This window comes from Gigantopelta aegis, chromosome 3, assembly GCF_016097555.1.
Source record: "Gigantopelta aegis isolate Gae_Host chromosome 3, Gae_host_genome, whole genome shotgun sequence".
NCBI classification, from domain to species: domain Eukaryota; kingdom Metazoa; phylum Mollusca; class Gastropoda; order Neomphalida; family Peltospiridae; genus Gigantopelta; species Gigantopelta aegis.
The window spans coordinates 14570874-14593976 of NC_054701.1; the positions used below are offsets into that span (position 1 = coordinate 14570874).

At 37.3% G+C, this 23103-nt stretch overlaps 1 protein-coding gene across 1 annotated transcript; it reads left to right on the forward strand.

The window, feature by feature from the left end:
- The first annotated feature begins 9369 nt into the window (after nt 1-9369).
- LOC121369490 (ras-related protein Rab-43-like) lies at nt 9370-21226 on the forward strand. The gene is made up of 4 exons (XM_041494597.1): nt 9370-9648; nt 15347-15530; nt 17215-17360; nt 20295-21226. Exons 1-4 carry the CDS (start codon nt 9451-9453, stop codon nt 20406-20408), a joined length of 642 nt encoding a protein of 213 aa, XP_041350531.1. The 5' UTR covers nt 9370-9450; the 3' UTR covers nt 20409-21226.
- The last annotated feature ends 1877 nt before the right edge of the window (nt 21227-23103 follow it).

The following is a 23103-nucleotide window of genomic DNA, read 5'->3' on the forward strand; positions in this document are numbered from 1 at the left end:
AAAACGTGTCTATCGACGTCGAGGTGAGTAATATGCAGACGTTAAGGAAAACGACAGATTTGGGGAAGGGTCTGTTATGGTTTGAGGTGGCGTGGATTTCCCATGGCGTGAAAACATCTCTCGTGGTCATCCAGGGAAATCTCACAGCCGTAAGATATCGGAATCAGGTCATCAGGCTTCACGTCCTTCCACTTATCCATGCGCGTAACCTTACGTTGCAGCAGGATAATGCGAGACCGCACATTACGAGGGTTTGTCTTAACTTACTCACCCAAAACAATGTCCCAATGCTCGATCGGCCACCTTCCAGTCCAGATTTGAACCCGATCGAGCATTTGTGGGACGGGCTGGACAGGAGGGTCAGGAAGCGCGTCAACGTCCTAAACAACGTCGCTCAGCTCACGCAGGCCATTCTTGATGAGTGGAATAACATCCCACAAAGTTAACATAAACAACTTCACTGGTAAGAGCAGCGACTGCAGCCCTGGTCAGGCACACACGCTATTGATTTGGATTAGGAAATGGCGTAGGGTACCAATATTTCAACGTTATTCATGCAAACGCCGTCTGTGATAACACAATATAACTTGTCAAAACTTATTCAGTAATGAAGACGTAACCTAAAAATTCAAACAATGAAATAATCGTCAATAAAACATTTGAAATATATACTACCGAAAAACATTTCCGTCAGTAGAAGAAATATACTGTCATCATACTCGCATACTTATTTTAATTCAAACATGGGAGTTTTCCTTGAAATCATCACTTTACTCTTACCCGCCCTTCAGTAGCGTGCAGTCTCTCAAGATTGCAGGTAGGTATAAAGGATTTACGTGCACATATACCACGAAGGTTTCACGCACGCCTGTCATGGGCTTAATCTCTGACTTCGCCAGTGACTGAGTCCAGGATAGGAAGAGGGGGGGGGGGGGGGGGGTAAGTTTGAGGTGGACGGAATTTGGAATAAAGCCATTTAGTAACTTAGCTAAGTAACTTGTTTAACGTGTCCATATACCACTAGGGTTTCGAGCACGCCTATCCCGAGTCCGGCCTCCGATAGGATCGGGGGTCTGACTCGGGACAGGGCCATTTAGTAAAGGTCCAGCGAGTGCGCGGACCAACAAGTAGACACCAAGTAATAGCCGCGTTGTCATTGGCTGAAGTTCGATTCCTTGTGTCTACCTGTAAAAAAAACATAAGTCTACGGAGAATAACTGCATCCCAATCATGTTCGGACTAAGAATTTAAACCCAAACATAAGTTTGACTGCTCGGTCTGAAAGCAATTGAACGGGCGCCAAAATGAAGTGCGTTGGATTATTCATAAAAAAAACCCTAAACATAGGAATTTTGAAGCTCGGCCGAAAAAAATTTAAAGTCCAACTAAGCCCAAAAAAGGAGGTTACCTGTCCTAGTTAAGGTTGGCGCAGCAGGACTCATGGCGAAGTGATGGACTGTTCAGGGCTGAAGTTGGGGAGTCCTTCAGTCAACAGCTGGATGTTTCTGTCGATGGCTCCTGGATAGATGTCTCGCAATACCATCTTTAGGATGCGATGAATGGTAGCGTTGGACATCGATGGCATCAGGGGTCCCTGCCTGTACAGTCCGTAATTCTGTGCTGTCACGTAGAGTTGTTTTGAGTGGATGGCTGCCTGTAGCTGGTACTTCCCCTGTCCTGTTGGAAGTTGGCGCCACAGCTCTTCTACCCACGGTTCCTTGAGGTGCTTGCTGTCGGTGAAGTCACCGATAACCGCTCCTCGGTACTTTGTTGGAAGTTTGTCGCAGACAAGAATCCAGTTGGGTTGGTCGGATGTCTTCGGTATGGTGGCCCCCGACATCTTCCTCCTCTTGGGCTCTCGCTGGACCGCCGCTGGAACAGCAACAACTGCCGGAGGTGCTGGTGGACTTGCCGGGGGGTCAGTAATGACCACGTGTCCCGTATCCATTTGAGCTGGTACGTCTACAGGAGGGGCCGCCACTGTCAGTGAAGCTGACAGTTTTGGTCCCCCCCTGGGCCGCTCCTGGCGAGTGCTTCGGTCGAGTGGGTGGGGGCGGCCGCGCAGAATAAACCGCCCCCGGCGGTTTAGCCACCGGGTTTGGATCACCGCTCCTGTCGGTCTCGGAACAGGTGGGGCCGCCCCTGGCGGTTGAGCCGCCAAATTAGCCCCCCCCCCCCCCCCCCTGCGTAGTCTTAGGTCGCCTCCTCCGTTTTCTGCTGGGTGATCGACGCGGCCTATCAACGCCGTATAGTAGCGTGATAGTCGCGGAGTCGCCATTGTGCTCAATGCGATACTTGGACAAAGGCCCAAGCGTACGCAGCACAGCCCCTAGGGTGGGGGGAGAGAAATCACCACGTTCTCGGAACACAACCTCATTCCTCGAGAGTCAGTACAGAAGTCCTCAAGATTACAGCGTAATTCATCCAACCGCTATTGCTTTATCCGTATGATCAGCTTGGGCTTTGCTCCGCTCGGCTCTGCACGGCACGGCACGGCTCGGCTCGGGTCGCCTCGGCTGGGCTCGACGTCAGCTCGAACTTGGTGTAAAGAGAAGCTGTCACAAAAACAACAATACCACCCCCCCCCCAAAAAAAATAAAAAAATAATAATAAATAAAATAAAAAAAATAAAAAATAAAAATCATTGTCTTGTGCCTTATTTCCACTCAGCAATAACTAGAAAATATATTTTCAGTTGCTACTATGAGCATTAAATGACTGGCTATCCATGGCAATAAACCGGGGAGGGGAGGGGAGGGCAAAAAAAAGACATTATTCGTGTATCACTAATTTTAGGAATATACGTGTTATCCACAGCAATGTGGGTTTTTGTTGTTGTTGTTGTTGTTGTTATATATATATATATATATATATATATATATATATATATATATATATATATATATATATATATATATATGCAGTTCCCTACGGACAATATAGCACATATACCACATTATAATTATTTATACCTGTAACGAAGCACCGGCTGAAATGAGAAACTCCATGAAGAAGAATCGAGCTTACAATTTATTGTATTTTGGAAGAACGCTCTTTGAGTTTATAACGATCATTGCCCATAAATTATTCAAAAAATTTGCTATTTACCAGAGAAGCAAAACAAGAGTATGCCCCTGTTGTCAACAGCAACTTAGGTGACGAAGTAAAGTTTGTTTTTATTTAACGACCCCTCTAGAGCACATTAATTTTTATCTTATCATCATCGGCTATTGGACATCAAACATATGGTCATTCTGGAATATTTCTTTAGAGGAACCCGCTGTCACCACATAAGCTACACTTTCCGATAAGCAGCAAGGGGTCTTTTAATGCACTTTCTCACAGACAGGACAGCGCATACCACGGCCTTTGATGAACTAGTTGTGGACCACTGGTTGTCACGGAAAATAGCCCAAACTGCAAATGGGTTGACTGAAAAGGATCGATCCGATGACCGACCGCTTCACAGGCGGATACGCTACCGCTTGGGGTACATTCCGCTCTCCTTAAGTGACGAATACCATTATTTATTCCAGTGGCAATGTTTTGCAAATGTAAGATCTATGTATATCTTCAGACCCAGTTGTTTAATTTTAAATTAATAAAGAAATGTTTTATTTAATGACGCATTCAAGACATTTTACCTACGGTCATATGACATCATATACATAGTTAAGGACCACATAGATAATGAGAGAGAAAACCATTCCACGGGTTAACTTATTAGTTATTCAGTATGTGATTAACACCGTTTTCAGAAATATTTGTCACAATAATTATATAACTGGGGAGAATGCGAAGCGAGCTTGTGTACATTTAAGGTTGTATGATTACATTAGTTTTTCTATCATATAAAATCAATAAGAGTAACCTTTAGAACGGCCAACACATTATCTAAAACTGTTCTCCGCATCAGGTTTGATATACAAGATGATAGCTCATATGGGAGAATGCCTCCACACCTCCAAATAGCTCACCCTTATCTCTAAACATCCTCCATACGGCCATTTTATACCGTATGTTACGTTTAAATACAGTGCGGTTGTCATTATATATCAGTGTATGACCGCATGGTGATCGAGTGCGAGTACTTCGAATTTTGTTGGAACATTTCGAACTAATCAATCGGCAGAGACCAGTTCAGTGACCAAACAAAATGTTCGAATTTTACATGAAAACGAGTAAATACTTATGTTCATAATTTGTAGAAATGTTCTGAATTATCACACATTGTAATGATTCCATGGGATGTGTGTCTTAAAGACTCTAGTACTTCGACCTACCAAAAAGTAAAAAGAAGCGCGTGTCAAAACTGTCATACCAAAACAACGTATCGAGGTTCCATAAACAGTAAAGCAAACAAGAACACGCTCGATGTAAAAATAAAATTAATAATAATAAATAAATAAATAAATAAAATATTCTAGTCAAGAAGGTTGGTTTGTAGACCTGGATTAACGTGCTTACATCCAATTAAGGTTCAAACTCGCTAGTTGTGGGTTCAAACCAATCAAGAAGGTAAGTTTCATAAAGAAGTACCGTGAAAATGTTTTGACATGACTATGCATATTTAACAAAATCCTGATTAGGGGTTTTTTCTATGTTAGTCCATCCAATCTTTACTAGTTTAATGGTTTCCTATCACGTTTAATTAACACATGTTCTCTTTTGTCATCTGTTCTATTTCTAACGTGATTTCATTGTTTTCTGAATGGCTAAAACAGTATGACATCTACATAAATAACTCATATCACCTAGTGATTATTACATAAAATTAATTTTTGTTTTGGGTATGTCAAATTCGTAATTGCGTAAGAAACCCGCCAGCAACCCCTTTCAATAATGTTCCAGTTAAATACGTGGGTGCTGACGTGAATAACGTTTTGTACATATCTCCAGTGAAACACTTAGCGATTTGATGCCGATAAACTAAACGTTTGAACGACTGACCTTGACAATATTTCTCAATGTATCACCCTCTACTGTTTGTTTGGAAGGTGGTGCGTGCCAGTCTAGTTGTTTGACGTAAAGTGACAACCTAATTATGAACACACGATGAACAAGTTCTTTACGGTTATTACATAATGTTAGGCTGATCTCGAAAAATGTGTCTTGCTTGGTTTAAACAATATTTATTGCCATTCAAAAACAGTAGCGGTCTGGTGGATTGGCCAACAGGCGTTAGCCTGTCCCAACATTTTACACTATGAATATTTTATAAGCAATGAAAATAAAACATAATGATTATAACTTGTTCCAAATTTACTAACAAAAAGGGGAAATAGAAGGAAGAAAGGGTAAAGAGGATGAACAGGTTATTACCTTTAACCATTGTACATTATTTATAATTAGATATCAAAAGAGAGATAAAGAATGTGAATGGTTAATTAACGTTTGTATTTTTAATGAAGTTCTGGACAAATTTGAATATAGCATTATTTTCCAAGAGACTAAGGTTTGGGTCACCAAATAGTAAAATATTACAATTAAGATTATGGTAATTTGACAAATGGGTTCATTCATTTAATTTCAACTTATTTTCATGCTTATATCCAATAAGGTCGGTAACAACAAATGGGTATTTTTAACTACAATATACAGTGTACGAAGTGTTCAGCGTCTTCAATTAGGTGCTCGCAAGCACGAGATGGATTGTCACTTACGTATCGTGAGAATTTATGACCATTTAAGTTATGCTAGGAAGGAAGGAAATGTTTTATTTAACGACGCACTCAACACATTTTATTTACGGTTATATGGCGTCGGACATATGGTTAAGGACCACACAGATATTGAGAGAGGAAACCCGCTGTCGCCACTTCATGGGCTACTCTTTTCGATTAGCAGCAAGGGATCTTTTATATGCACCATCTCATAGACAGGATGGCACATACCACGGCTTTTGATGTACCAGTGGTGGTGTGCACTGGCTAGAGCGAAAGTTATGCTAGGAAGACACTGCGATAAATTGTGTGCGCTCTGATGAAAATAAAAACATGTGCTCCTCGATGTCACTGCGAGAACTGACAGACATGTGAGAAACGAGACACGAGTATCCTGGAGACAAAGGTAGTGGTATAATTAGTCCTGTTATAAACAAAATATGTCTACAATGTCACAGCGAATACCATTGTATTTAAAAATGATTTATGTTTCCATCCTGCATTCACACCCAAAACCCCACATATTATACAAATTATATTATATTTAGTTTATTTTACCCTCTCTCTACCCCCCCCCCCCCCCCCCCCCACACACACACACACAGAACGAAACAAAACACATACACACACACACGCACGCACAAAACCCTAACCTATTGCACAAAAGTCACCCTTTCTTAAAAACATCATAACATGTTACAGGCACGGCGTAGTACGGGAGATGGGGAGCTTTAACCACACACCAAAAACGTATTATTGACATTTTCATTTGGCATGATCAATTTATCTTTAAGCATATAATTTTCAAAATGTTCGACGGTAGCCAATGATCCCTTAATATTTACCTAAAAACTGTCCCCAACCACACACACACACACACACACACACACACACACACACACACCACCCCCACACCACCCCCACACCCCACCCCAGTGCTGGAGAAAAACCTCAAATTCTGGCAAAAATTATACAGATATTCAGTTAATTTTATCTTTTGGGGAAAGCTGCCATATGGATGTTTTGAAACAATGAAGTAAAATACAAAATATTCCTTTCCCGCTATTTAATTACTGGCATAAGGTGACACTATGCCATCCGCATTATTGGAGAACAACACCGGCCTCGGTGGCGTCGTGGTTAGGCCATCGGTCTACAGGCTGGTAGGTACTGGGTTCGGATCCCAGTCGAGGCATGGGATTTTTAATCCAGATACCGACTCCAAAACCTGAGTGAGTGCTTCGCAAGGCTCAATGGGTAGGTGTAAACCACTTGCATCGACCAGTGATCCATAACTGATTCAACAAAGGCCATGGTTTGTGCTATCCTGCCTGTGGGAAGCGCAAATAAAAGATCCCTTGCTGCTAATCGGAAAGAGTAGCCCATGTAGAGGCGACAGCGGGTTTCCTCTCAAGATATGTGTGGTCCTTAACCATATGTCTGACGCCATATAACCGTAAATAAAATGTGTTGAGTGCGTCGTTGAATAAAACATTTCTTTCTTTCTTTCTTTATTGGAGAACAACGGTGCCTGTTAGTTAATATTACATAACTTTAATTCATGGGGTTTGGCAAGCAGATGGTAGGTGTGTCCCAAATTCTAACAAGAACATCCATGCCTAGGATACTTAGAATAGCGATGGCCTGGCTATATAACAGTTATAAAATACTAGTAAATGAGTTCTCCAAACGGTATTTCATAATGATTCATGGGCGTCATTTGGTGGGGGACAGGGGGGACATGTCCCCCCCCCCCCACTTTTAGCAGTGGGGTGACAGAATATCTGATGTCCCCCCCCCCCACTTTACTCTAAATAATGTTCTCAGACAGCCACAATGACCTTCATTTTCGGGGGGGGGGGCATGCCCCCAGACCCCCCTCGAGTCGCTTCACGCCTAGGGCGCTCGCGATTAGTCGCACGAAATATTGTTAGAACCCAATTGTCCCCCCCCCCCCCCCCCCCACTTTTTCCTTGCAAATGACGCCCATGTAATGATTAATGATTTTCTGGTACTTTTGTTTCAATTACAATCCATCAATGGTTCAGTCAGGCTTTATCTGCTGTGTGATATAGGTCGTCCGACATTACACTATCTTTAATTCCAACGAAATAAGAAATCTGAAGACATTATAATCTGCATGGATACCTTTAGAGCAGACGTTACATATATAGGCCGCACAGGCGTTGCCGTGAGTAGGGACATCCCCTCACTACCCATCATATCTCTTTTTCCCACCACTGACCAACCTTTATAATAATTTGCTTGTCGCTCCAAAATGCACAACATGATTAATAAATAGAGTCCCCCTCCCCCGCTAAAAATAAAATAATAATAATAATAATAATAATAATAATAATAATAATAATAATAATAAAACTCTGGCTATACCAATGATGGGCCATGTATTCATTGGATGTAAATTACCAGATGCTCAATGGGTATTTCTAAAAATGCCATATCAGGGCCGTAGCTAGCGGGGGGCAAGGGGGGCAGTTGCCCCACCAGAAAAAAAAATCCGGAAAAAATATAGAAACTTAATGAAAATTCTCTTCTTAACCGTTTAAGGATTTTTAGACTATTAACTACTCAGTTGCTCCCCCCCCCCCCACCCACCCACCAACAAAACATTCTGCATATATGGACTAAGTCATAGAAAAAGTACAAAGCATTATATTTTACTTGTTTACATTTTTTTTAAACTATGTATGATAGCATATCGAGAAATAAATTTCAAACCATCATAACATGTTGTTGTTTATTGATCACAGGGGGTAATCAGGAAACGTTTTAATGCAAACGGAAATGACGTTCGATCTTATATTATGTCTACAGCATAGTTCTGAGATCCAAGTGTCGTTCTTGAATTCAGAACTGCCCATCCCAGACATTGACATTGATCTGGAGATAATTATTTTTAATCAATAGTTGTTAAAAGGAAATTATCATGATGATTTATTGATACATTGGCATTGATCTGGGGATAATTATGTTTTTAATAAATAATTGTTAAAAGTAAATTATCATGATCATTACTGATACATTGCCATTGATCTGGGGTTAATTATTTTTTTAATAAATGCTTGTTAATAGGGAATTATCGTGATCATTTAAAAATGCTATAATTTAATTTAGCATTGACATAAAATTGCATGGAGTTAAAGCACGCTCTTCGGAAAAAAATATTAATATTTTGTTTTGCCATGTAGTTTATTTATGAAGTGGGTTACTTTAGGCCTATTCGTTACTTCAAGTTCATGAAAATTTCACAAACTGTTATATCAAACTTCTACTTCGATACATTTTTTTTCTCCCTAGAAACATGATAAAATAAATCAAGGTTAGGTCCTTGTGTCAATGCCATTAATTATATAATATATGAATATTAAATATGTTATAATCACATTTTAAAATGTAGGCTATCTTTCTATTGCAACTTGTACACGTTACATTATATTTGAATTTTGATTATTTAGTGCGGTATGTTACATTTATTATCTTGTTTTGTAATCAAACCCAACAATTTTCTCCTTTAAATTTTTTTAATAATAATTGTTTTTATCATTCATATTAAAGTGTTTCAATCTTACTTTGATCTATTATCATTGTTATGAATAGTTTTAATTTTTCGTATTTCGTTTTGTTATTGTTGCAAGCGAGCTCGGAGCAGGAAGTATACATGATGTCATTTCCGGATTGACGAAAACAAAGTTTTACTTCTGTGGCAAAATGTTGGACATTGTTTCACTGAATAATACTTGATCGGGTTCAGGGTTTCGTTTCGACTATGGCGTATCATTCTTCCCATGACCCAGACGAGCAGTTTGATTATTTATTTAAAATTGTTTTAATTGGTGACGCAGGAGTGGGCAAAACGTGTGTGGTACAGAGGTTCAAATCGGGGTCCTACACCGAGAAACATGGAAGTACAATCGGGGTTGATTTTACCATGAAGACTTTAAATATTGATGGAAAGCTTGTAAAGGTCCATTGTTTTTTGTTATTTTGTGGAGGGTTTTCACTTTGATCAAATGAAATAACATTTTTAATTTAACTTAAGTTTGACCATCAATTATCATTAGACAAATGATGTTGACACACCAATTCGGTTTTCAAAATCTAGTAAATGTGCATCCATGCAGTTACGATATTGTAACGGAAACTTTCGCATGGATATGGATGTCATTTCTTCGTAGCAGTGCCGCCACAGATCACAGCGGCACGTTTCCCGCCAATATTATCGCATGTTTCGTTCAAATAAAGTTGTAGTTGAAAACATATTGAAGTTTCAGGTGCCATAAAGATGTCTTGTGTATTGGTAAGCCCCTAAAATTCGCAATGTACAATATCGTCTGGCTATTCCTATCCCTTGACTACCATGTTGGTTGTAAGTAGTTTCCTCCGCTATCTTCTTCGGAGCACCGCAGAAACTGCGTCGAGTAATATTTTTTAAATAAAGTATTTATTAACTGTAGTTATTTTAAAACCATATACTGTCCAAGACGAGCTCATGAGGAATATTTGGTGAGCACTAATAGTAATACAGTGTTAATAATAACAATAAATTGATTAATTAAATCCTAAGACTATACTATTAGCACAAAGCTAACATTATTTACAGTTCTTCATCTCAGATCTGAGGTAAGCCATTACAATAATGCACAAAATACTCATTAATATTAAAATGAAATTCTACCACTACACTACTAGCATACGGTTAGCACTGTAAGTACTTTAAAAACCACTACGGTCGATGATGGTCACTTTTCTGCACCCTTATTTTGGCTTCATACACAAATATCAAAAAAAGTAATTTCACTTGAAATCATCCATATTTCGTAAATAGTACAATTTTTTAATCACAAGATTTTCTTCAGAATGAAGTGCATCAGTAATGTTAAAAAAATGAAATAAAAATTCTATAGCAATTTTGCATTAAAACGTTTCCAGCATTGTTAAAACGGAAATGTCATGCACCCAGTTTATTGTTCTTGTAAAGAGATGTAAAGTGACGTCATTCATATAAAAAAAATAGCTATATTATTACAATGCTTCGCCACATTAAAATAAAAACTGGTCTACTTACCTTGACCTCTGTCAAAAAAGTTCCAAGAGCAGACAATGCTGTTTAAATTTTAGACAAACTATTAAGTTTAAGTTTTAAAAGATAAAAGCAATAAAAAAAAATACATTTCGTCAAATATATCATAAAATAAAAATTACTGTAGTAGATTCTATATTTTCATGTGTGGATATTTCACATTCTTACGAGATTCTCATATTATCTGTCATGGCTGCCGAAGAACACATTTAGTCTTGATATTTGTTAATTTGCATTGTATTAATTTTATTTGAAACAACAATTAATTTAAGATATATATCAACTATATCGAGTAAAGTTTGTTTTTGCTACATATGGGGTATATGCCTCATCTCGTAGCGCTGAACAGAAGACCATGTCGATGTCATCGCTACGTTATCATATCTACCATGCATATTGATGTGTTTTAAACTGAAAGTGGATTCTACTATACTACACTATAGTCCGTCCCATCATTCTATTAAAATGTATTTTGTAAATAATTTCAGTTTGGTTTGACATAAGAAGAAAAGTAAGTGTTTTGAAACTAACAAAAAAAAACCCACTGTTTTTGTCGACAATTTATAAATCAATCATCTCAGAAATAAATAAATTGTAAATTCTATAGTATGAAAAAGGCATTTCTGTGGGACAGACTATAAGCCTTGTTGACATACCTGGCTCAAAAGTCCTTTGGTCTGCATATTCCAGAGGTTTATGTTATAACACTGGAGGGTCACATTGTTTTCATACGTCACATATATATGACTATCCCTGCATTCGTACATGATGTCATAAGGGAGCAGGTCAACTTGCCCCAAAATTAACTCGCCCCAGCAGTTGGTCAACTCGCCCCACACTGTTCAGTCAACTCATATCATTACCATTTTATTAATTAATATACCAATATTTTAAGCAATAATGTGCATTAAATATTGTTAAATATACACACCAGTCGAGTCCAAAAGGTTTGACAGTTCATTGTAATAGATTATCCGATACTAGGATCTCCCAATATAAAACCATTTAATAAGTGGTGGAAATGGCGGAGTTGCACTGTAATATTAATAAATAAAATGACACCAAAGTTATAGACGTCCATTTTTAATTTTGTCACAATTATTTACGGACAGTAAAGTTTAGGGTGAGTTGTTCAAACACTGGGGCGAGTTTGTTTTGGGGCGAGTTCTGTCATAACTGAAACCAAAATAAACCATATTTTGTTATTAAAAAAAATACCACCAAAAATAGAAATGAATCCAAATTCCACATACGGATGAATTGCAGTCATAATGGCCCCAGTATAAAACGGCCCTAAAAATAATTGGTCAAAACAGCCCTAAAAAGTCAAATTGGCAAAAGTGCAAACAGCCCGTAAGAAAAGTAAAGACTGCCCTAAATATCAGATATTTATACATTTATTTCATCTGTAGATCTACAGGGCTTCTGGAATTTTTAAAAAATCCACTAGCCATGGGATCAGTGATTTCAAAAATGTACTAGCCAGGATTAAAAATTCACTAGCCCTATTTTACTTTTACTTAATACAATTTTACTAAATAATAGTAATAATCAGATACATTGTGTATGTCACATAAAGAGGGAGATCTTTAAAAAGACTAACGTTGGGGTGGGGTCAATCTGATAACAATTAGCTCTACTGGGTCTAACAGTAGATCTAACAGCATTGCGTTGACTCCCATGTCCAGATGACATTTCATCTATAAATAACAATTTAAATATCGACCAATTACACTTTGCCTTTTATAACGTTATTCAGGAGCATACAAATTCTAAAAATATCGGGCGAGACTATTTATGCAATTGGCGAACTTATTGGTCTATTCAACATTGAAAATACAGGGGGAAAGGTGCAATAGTAAACTCTGGATTGTATATTAGTATAAACAGATTTTATGGCTATACCATCACATTTTTTTTTTTTAGTCTTGAAATAAATTTTATATTGCAATTAGTTTCCGGCATACTTCTCAATTCACCCGACTCATTTCGTATACCCTCGGCATAATCCCGAATGTTTTAAAATTCTTTTCAAATCACTGGCATGATTTTGCAAGTACGGTTTTGATTGGTCGAATGAAAGGTCAACTGGACGTGAGCTCCAATGGGCAGCTGTTAGATCCACATGTAATAGTGGAGCTAATTTTAATTAGATTGGGGTGGGATCAGGATATTCATATTTACAAAATAGACTTAACTGCAACATTTGACAAAAAATATTTCACTAGCCATCCGGCATGGCAATAGTAGTTATTTACTAGCCCAACATTGAATATCACAAGCCATGGGAGTGGGGCTACCATAATCTAGAAGCCCTGGATCTATACAAATAAGTCAAGGAAGATAACTGTGCAAGGACCGCGTTTTCATAGTACGGTCTCACTACACAGATGTTATCTGCATCTTTCTTATTTATGAAATACTCCAAGTTTGGTTGAATAAACAATAGTTAGATTAACAATAACATCTACATACATGTGCAGGCATAGATTCAGTGCCCCCCCCCCCCCCCCCCATTTGTGGTAAAACATATACATTACAGAATACACAAAATGCAAACTTATTCCGTCCAGCTGTCAAGGACTTTTAAATTCTATTTTCAAAAAAAGCAACAGATCTATTAAAAATTCTGGATCCATGCCTGATGTGTGATTCGTATACATCTGTACTAATATATATGTGTACAGGTATATTTTAGAGAAACATTACATATTGTCTTTTACAACCATTCCAAACTCACATCGCAACCAGGAGAGGGCATCCCCACCCCATCTTGAACTCAAAACCCGCAAAAACCTAAGGGAACTTGACTATTTCCTTTGGTCGTTTTGACTTACATCTTCAGGGCCATTTTGACTTACATCTTCAGGGCCTTTTTGACCACATACATGTACCATACAGATGAGGAATGGGCTGAAAGCACATTGAAGCATTTTACAACCAAAGTTGGTGTACATGTGTGTTTATATGTATATATATATATGTGTGTATATATATATGTATATACAGTCAAACCTGTATATAACGGTCACCCATGGGACCTGACAAAAGTGGCCGTTATAGACAGGTAACCCTTATATACAGGTTCAAAATTAGAACCCATATATTAAAACATATCACAACTGTCATAAAGAAAGAAGACATACATAGAAGACATGCATGTGTTATAAATAAGATGTCAGAAGATATTTTGTTTAATTGAAGGTTATTACCCATGTGGCATGTTTAACTCATTTGTTTGTTTCATGTCACCGCTGATCCTTCAGTGGAGTATGACCATTGATTACAGCTGAATAAGATCATGAGTCATTAAATAATCCTAACACGAGGCATCTTTAATGACCGTCGCCTTCAGAAATTCATGTTTATTTACCAATCATGTCTGGCTAGAAACAATCAGACACTTAACATTTGTTTTGTTTCTCGAGACTCTATGAGTGACCATACATACAGATTACATTATGTACTGCCAATGGGAAGTCGTCTACTGTTCAGTGAGGATGCTGAGAACCAATCGAATTACACCACCAGTAACTGCATGTCACGGAAGTTATTGAGTGTCCGTTTGTTTTTCGATTACGATCAGAGAATTACAATGGAACTTTACTCTGGCAGAAAATAAACTCAAAGGTTCAACCTGTGATTTTGGGTGAAAAATAGTGACCGCTGGCATGGACAGGTGACCATTATGAAGGAAGGAAATGCATTGGGGGGGATTATAGTGGCCGTTATAGGCAGGTGACCATTAAGTGCATGGCCATATAAACACATTAGAATTATAATATTTAAGATGATTGAAAAAGTAAAGACATAACCAGGGTCAAAAAATAATCCTTTAAAACGTCTTCACGACAATCATCTTGTGACAGTTCCTGCCACCAAAACCCTTGTTGGCTTCTTAATTTGAGGGGAAGGGTGTGTGTAATTAAATTAAATATATTTTTTACTGGTTATCTTTAATATTGTAGGTAAACATATTTTCCTCGGTTGGTATATAATAAGCATATATGTTATAACTACAGTTAATGAATTATATAGCAGGTTCACCTTATATTTTAATATAAACACAGTGAATTGGGTGCTGTGAAAAAATAATCATTCTCATATCAAACAATATATACATCTAATACATGTTTGTCTGTTGGAAAATACTTTTCATTTCATTTCAACTTATTTCCTTGCTTATATCCAATTACGGCTCGAGCATGCTGTCCTGGGCACACACCTCAGCTATTTGGGCTGTCTGTCCAGGACATAGGGTTAGTTGTTAGTGGATACTGAGAGAGAAGTCAGTGTGGTGGTCATATCCACTTAGTCATTAAAACTTGCTCTGGGTGGGAGCCGGTACCGGGCTGCTAACCCAGTACCTACCAGTCTTATGTCCGATGACTTAACCACAACACCACTGAGGCTGGTTGTCACACCTGCAGCTTTCATTCTCTCGTATTTCACAATTAGTTAAATGTACAAATATAGGCTAATGCCTGTTGGCAAATCCTCAGACTGCTATTTTTTAATACATATTGTTTAAACCAATTATTCAAACTATTGTTTTGACACTGTGGGTTTTTTTCTCATGCAGCTCCAGATTTGGGATACAGCTGGACAAGAACGGTTCCGCACGATCACACAGAGCTACTACCGCAGTGCAAACGGTGTGATCATCGCCTACGACATCACCAAGAGATCCTCCTTTGACAACATTCCTCGTTGGCTGGAAGACGTGAAGAGATATGCGGGAATCAATATAGTTCAGCTTATTATAGGTAAATGATAGTAATTATAGCTGACATAGATCTACCGTATGTTTCTTTAAAATCTTCAGTATTGCAGAGATCATCACACACAGGAGTGTAGAAATGGAAAATATTTCACTAGTCCGCCAGACCAGAACCACCTGAAATCTATTAGCCTGCCAGTATTTCTACTAGTCCGCCAGCCTATAGAACAATATATTATTGTTTAAGAATGTTATAATATACACTTTCTTCACTTCAAATGATAGATATATATCTGACGAAAGCAATAATAAGGACACTTGGTTGGCCCAGTGATCAACATCACCTAACAAATGAAATCAAGCCCCAAACCTTGAATGGCAAAACAATAAATTTTGTAATATTCTTGTAAAGAATACCTTTTTGACATTTATAGATTTACAAATTTCAAGTGACACTCCGCAAATATTTAACAGAACAATCTATTCAAAACACACCAGCAACCTACGTTCAACATAAACAAGCAATTTCTAGGACGTACTGACTTTTGACAGGCTCTGTTTCCGGAATGTCACTCCTGCGCCATTCGGAACTCCGGACATTCAGAACACGTATTGTGTATTTTGTCATAATTTTAAATAATTTGTTTCAATGATTTGGAATTCTGACATAACTGATGCAGAAAAAAAAACAACAACAAGGAACAGAACAATTACGGTCGATCAGAAAAAGATAGATCACCCGTCGGACTGGTAGTTGTATTTTTTAACTTGTCCGTCAGAATTTGGCGAGTGTGCGAGTACTTTCTGCACCACTGACATGTTGCAGTCTGTTCATGTTATTCAAGGCCATTGTGTTGGGAATTGGCTGGAATTTCATCAGTAATCATTGGTTGTAATCAGTTTGCACCAAACGATCAACTTTCAGTTTCTCAATTTTAGAATTATACGAACTGTGGAAAGAGTTTAATTGGTGTGTTCACCAGAATAGATCATACTAATGGAAAATTTTACCTGTAATAACTATTTAATATCTTTCTTTTTTTATGTACACTTGAAAACCAACACCAGTCCCAAAATATTTACAACAATTTCACCATCTAAACTGGATGAGCAGTTATAATTAACATATTCCTACATGATCGATTATTATTATTTTTATAATCAATTATGACATCCATAGGCATACAGGCTTCCATTTTTGTAGAGGGGAGAGATGCAGCTGATTTTTCCACAAATTAAATGAACATGCCCTAGTCTGGATAACATCATTTATTCATATTAGCATTACTGCCAAACAGTTATATATATCTGGTTTCAAAGCAATTCACTATGCATGTTTACGTGGATTACAACTAATAGTGTGGGTAGAATGATGGAAATACATGGAGAAAAGGTTTCAGACAAGCTAATTTTGCCAAAATATTTATCTTTTTTTTTTGGCCCTAAATTAAGGATTTGCTCCAGCTTGGAGTGGAGGGGACAGGTGCCTGCCCTGCCCCCCCCCCCCCACCCCCCCCCCCCCCCCACCCCCCCCCACCCCACCCCCACCCCCACCCGTTTCTCGTACACTTATGATGACATCGGTAGAGCAAAATCAATCGGTTTTTTATTATAATCGATAAATTTGTCATAATATCTGTTGTCTGGTAACTAGTATATTTTGATACCTGACATATACATTTTCAATGTATCCATTATTTTAGCCATGTCTGTATTTTTTTGTTTGTCAGGAACTAAGAATGACCTTGAGAGTCTGCGGGAGGTGAGTGCGGAGGAGGCACGGAGTTACGCCCAGCAGCACGGCATGCTGACCCACGTGGAGACAAGTGCCAAGGAAAACAACAATGTTGATGATGCTTTCTTAAGTATTGCCAAGGTACAATCATTTTTTAAATCTTATAACAGCTAACAAAATTAAAAAGGGCAGGACATAGCCCAGTGGTAAAGCGCTCTCTTAATGTGTGGTGGGTCTAGGATCGATCCCATCAGTGATCCATTGGGCTATTTCTCGTTCCAACCAGTGTACTGCCAGTGCACTGTGACTTGTATATCAAAGGCCATGGTATGTGCTATTCTGTGGGATAGTGCATATAAACGATCCCTAGCTACTGATGAAAAAATGTAGCAGGTTTCCTCTCTAAGACTCTTGTGTCAAAATTACCAAATGTGTGACATCCAGTAGCCAGTGATTAATAAATCAATGTGCTCTAGTGGTGTCGTTAAACGAAAACAAACTTTAACTGTAAACAAAATTAAAGATGGAAACCTGTAGTGATGTTGCAAAAAGCTGTTTCAAAATTGATCTGTCACAGCATTTTATAATTATCGAGTATTCACTTTATTATTATCTGTACTAAATTAGATCGCAAGATGGTCTGAAATATTGTTTGTGCCCTAGGCTACTTATCCTGACATATTCTGATATATGTTATCAGCACCAGTCATAATCATTTAAACAACACAAAGTGTATTCACGTGTGTCAATTCTGTTTTATTTATTTACCGTTCACTATTGAGGAGTTTATCAAAAGTAGGAAATAGTAATTTGATGTGCAAAAGCAACTTCCCGTGCGAGACCTTGAGATGTCACTCTTCAGTCTAAACTATTACCAACCCCTGTGATTTAAAAAATGTCTACAGTAAAAGAAATATCATGGGAAAAAAAATGAATTTAGTCCACAGCCAAAAAAGTACCATGGAGAATTAAAACCTCCATAGCAATCTCCATGGGATTGGTGTGGAAAATTGCAGGGGTTGTATTACTACAAGTGTTATATATGTTTCCGAAGTTGATGGACAACATTCAAAGGGAAGTAACTCTTTGCAAAATTGAAAAGACCAGACTGCTATGTTATGAATATCTTTTATATTGTTTTGGGGTGACCAAAATTTATATTATTAATAAGCAAAATCTGTTTTGCAAAAAAATAAGCAAAAACTAACTGTGATTTATTCATTACTTGAAACTTTCTTTTTTTCATATTTTAGGAACTAAAGAGGCATTATGGTGGGGAATGGTGGGGAATAATTCTAAGTTGTTATCAGACTTTTCAACACAATTTCCATTTTGGATTTATTCATTACTTAAAGATTTATATTTTCTCATGTTTGATGAACTAAAGAGACAGTATGGTGGGGATATCAAAGAAATAATTCTGATTTATTCACAATACTTGAAGCTTTCTTGTTTTTCATGTGTTAAGAACTAAAGAGACAGATGTCAAGAAAATAATTCTGATTTATTAATTACTTGAAACCTTGTTTTTCATGTTTTAGGAACTAAAGAGGCATTATGTGAGGATATCAAGAAAATAATTCTGATATATTCATTACTTGAAGATTTCTTGTTTTTCATGATTTAGGAACTAAAGGGGCATTATGGTGGGGATGTTATATTTGTTACTTATACATTATTTGAAGCTTTCTTGCTTTTCATGTTTTAGAAACTCAATAGACGTTATTGTGGGGGTACACAAACTAACAGGGTTTGAACTTAATAATTTGTACTGTCCGTAGTTAGTTTCTCTTTCAGTTAATCTACCTTAGCAGCTGATAATTTGTAATAGTTTTTATTTATTTATTTATTCATCATCATTATTATTATTATTATTATTATTTATTTACTTTTTTGTTTTTTGTTTTTTTGTTAGTACTGTACGGACAATATGACGCTATTCATATATCTATGGAAAAAAGTACACAAAAGGGTCCGCTAAATTCATATACTTTCCCACTCCCTCTCCTGTTAAGAAAATGCACTGTTCGTACAGTACTTAGTATGTATTCCTCCTGTTCCAGATGGTTCGGTAATATGGATCAATCAAATACATGTACTTATTACCGCCTATATACAGTTTAGCTGTGAATATAGCCAGCCCTCGTTAGTGGAGGCTATATACATGGCCTTCGTATATATAGTCACATCGTATATAAACACCGTCTAGTTAGAGTATTCTTTAAAAATGTAACAATTCCTGTCTCAAGTCAGCTGTTATGGCATATTTTGCATGATAATGAATTTGACAAGGTGGAAAATGAAGGTGTTCATGATCCAGATGTTTAGAGTTTTTCACGTACGACGACTAACGATAAATTTACCTATAGATGCAAAGGCCTAACTGGTCGGGATTGTCGATGTTTAACATGCTTCTGTTACTAAAATAAATTAATGTATAAGCTTATTATCATTAAGTACATGTTTTTATTATTTTTTAATAACTTATTTTTATTGTTGTTTTTCTATTTACCCTACGTCGCAGAGGACGGTCAAGCGTTCTCGTTACACGAGCTTGGTAAATCGTTTTGACACTGCAGGGTATTCAGGGAATGCCCGTCACGTGACTCAAAATAATACGTTACACCTCTGCACTCCAAATAGCCGTTATTTTTCTCAGAATTATGGACCGTACCCATAATTCAATTATTTTTATGAAATATCAATAATAAGTGTGATATGGTGGTCATATAGATGGTTCAATAAAGTACTTTTAGGTACAAATCTATATTGTCATATAATACCTTGTTGGGTCAATAATTAGGTCAACCATCTGTGGGAGAGCGCGTTTAAGAACGAAAGGGGCATTATGGTGGAGATGTCAAGAAAATAATCTGAATTATTCATAATATTTGAAGGTTTCTTGTTTTTCATGTTTTAGGAACTAAAGAGGCATTACAGTGATTTGTTAATTACTTTATACCTTGTTTTTCATGTTTTAGGAACTAAAGGGGCATTATGGTGTGGATATCAAGGACATTTTTTATAATTCTGCTTTATTCATTACTTGAAGATTTCTCGTTTTTCATGTTTTAGGAACTAAAGAGGCGTTATGGAGGGGATATCACTCTGGATGGGTCTGACATGGACGGGATCCGACTTAGCTCACAGAGCATAGGCGCAGACAGATGGAGCTGCTGTAAGAGCTAACGCAAGCTGTAGGAGCCAACAGGAGCTGTATGAGCTGATACAGACTGTAGGAGCTAGCAGGACCTGGAGCTAGTTGTCATAGAGAACGATTGGATCATCAAATCTTGAGCTTTCAAAACATTTGCAGCCTGGACTCCATGAAATGGGAACCAAAGGTCATGGGATCAATTCTCAGTGATTCCCCCATTCCAAACATTGCTCCACAAAGCTGTGGTATGTGCTATCATGTCTGTGGTATAGTGTATATTATAACTGACTTCTCGCTAGTAATTATTAAGAAGAGCATATGAGAATCAGCTTTCTGTCCTGACTCTTGCTATCAGTCATTAAGTAAAGAGACTGTCCTGAGTTTGCTGCCATTGTGGCATGTTTTCAACTCAAGATCCTCTTCCATCATCAACATTAAATATTAAATACACTTTATTCTTCAGAGTATCCATTTCTGTATATTTAGTGTGTTTTTGGATGTCTTAACAGGGCTCGAAATAGTGCCTTGCAAACAGTAGTCCTACAGGTGAAAAACAACCCTTCACTAAAATTACCGAAAATGCCAGGTAATTTTTCAAGACATGTACGATTATCTCATCTTCTACTTAGTGGAGACTGATTGTTATATAGAGGGTATTTCGTGTTTTTTGTCAAATATAATTTATATCTCATCGACTGAAGTTTGCAATTATATCTCACGGGTCACGCTTGCAAACTTCACAAGATGAGATATAAATCATATTTGACAAAAAACATGAAATTTTCTATTTATTATATAACATTTAGCAATTTACCTTTATTTTTAAAATGCCAGCAGCAAAATAGTTACACTTTTCTTACAGTGAAGATAACACTTTCTACAGTGATCATAACACATTTTAGAGTGAAATAGTGAAATTTTCGTTCTAAAATGTGTTATCGTCACTGAGTGACTGATAACACTTTTATTTCACTGATATTTTGAGATATTTCACTAAATGTTATATAATAAATATTTTTACTTAAAGGAAACATGACACGAGACCATATTATAGCTCATTTTAAAAGAAAAATGATATAAAAATAATATACAAATAACTTTATAACAATAAAATACGTGTAGTTAACTTAAAATGAAGAAATTACGCTAATCAGTATCAAAGTACGATTTATGCATATTTCTTCGTGAGCGTTCGGAAAAAAAGGGAAGTGACGTCAGAGCCGCTGTACTCTTCCATTGTTGTTAACTGTTTATATATGGAGTAAGGGGCTTACGATCTTTTCAGTCCAACAGTGCCGTACTGCGCGGCCTTTGGGTGTAAAAATAAACAGTTTAAACGATCGGGATTGTCTTTTTATGGTTTTCCAAAGGATTGTATCCGAAGAAAGACGCGTGTATTTTATCGCAAAAGAAAAGATTGGACACCAACACCGCATAGTACTTTGGTGTCAGCCTATTTACAGCCCGGAGCCCGAACGTTACCCGGAGACAAAAACAGTACTCGGTTGCGAATGCCGAGGTGTACATTGTACACATTTGGCACAAAGATACACCTCAGCATGATGTATTTATATATGTTAAAACAAAAATGTAGAATTTTTTATTTATTTATTTTTTTGGAAAAAAAAAGATTTTTCATGTTAGGGCTGTAGGCCTACATAACAAAATCTGTATTCACCGTCCGAAGAAGGAAACGTCAATAAGTAATTAAATATGGCATATACAAACATGGGATTTGGCATGAGGATACATCTCAGTACGATGTATTTAAATATGTTTTTAAAAAACGTGTAGAAAACAATAATAATTTTAAATAATGTTTTTAATCTTCGGGCGGAATACGTCACAAAAACGTTTCTCATCGCCCGAAGCCCCAAAGCAACACGAAGTTCAATACAAAATAAACCACTACTGTCGGTGTCGAAATAACTATTATGTTTCATCCACGGGCTGACTTGAGAATCGGAGTGTTGTTTTAGTTAATTGGCCCTTTCTTTCCGTGGCCTGCACATGTGATTCCTGATTGGCAGGTGTATATTGCAGGGTATCGACCAGGTAAGTGATTACCACGGTCTAGACATACGTACAAAATACGTGCCAGTTTTTTTTAAGTTCACAGGGTATTGTGGCGTAACCTGTCGCGACTATAGTACAATGTTAATGGACATTATCAGCCGCCCTGCTTCATTACTGTAAATAATGCTGTAAAACCCTTGATTAAGTAGACTTTCCCATCTAAAATTACAAAACTGGCCAATTACGTAGTACCAAAGAAAAGAAAATTATCACTTGGGTATCGTGAGTGGTAGTTTTTACTCTAACGCACCCTACCAATAGGCCTAATAATATGCTACTTTTTTTTATGAGAGAAAAATACTATAACCCCATTTCGTTCTATTGATGCAAATAGAGATATATTTAGTTTAAAAGTTGATTATACTCTCAAGTCATTTATGTTGTTTTACAAGTCAGGTTAATGAAAGTGAAGCGCCTTGTCGTAAATTAGAGCGTTTGTTTACACTGTGCATACAGATTTCATTATGTACAGCCCGAACATAAAAAATGCGATATTTTCTATAAAAAAAAACCCAAAAATGTTTGTCCTACATTTATATTTTTTACATATTTAAATACATCATATCGAGGTGTATCTTTATGCTAAATTTGAACAGTATACACCTCGGCATTAGCATCCGAGTTTTGGTTTTGTCTCCGGGTTACTTTCGG

What these genes read in the sequence shown, in the direction of transcription:
- LOC121369490 (XM_041494597.1), top strand. Translation starts at nt 9,451, where the DNA reads ATGGCGTATCATTCTTCCCATGACCCAGACGAGCAGTTTGATTATTTA. An exon ending in TTGATGGAAAGCTTGTAAAG is followed by an intron (nt 9,649 to 15,346) that starts GTCCATTGTTTT and finishes TTTCTCATGCAG; the next exon opens with CTCCAGATTTGGGATACAGC. An exon ending in TATAGTTCAGCTTATTATAG is followed by an intron (nt 15,531 to 17,214) that starts GTAAATGATAGT and finishes TTTGTTTGTCAG; the next exon opens with GAACTAAGAATGACCTTGAG.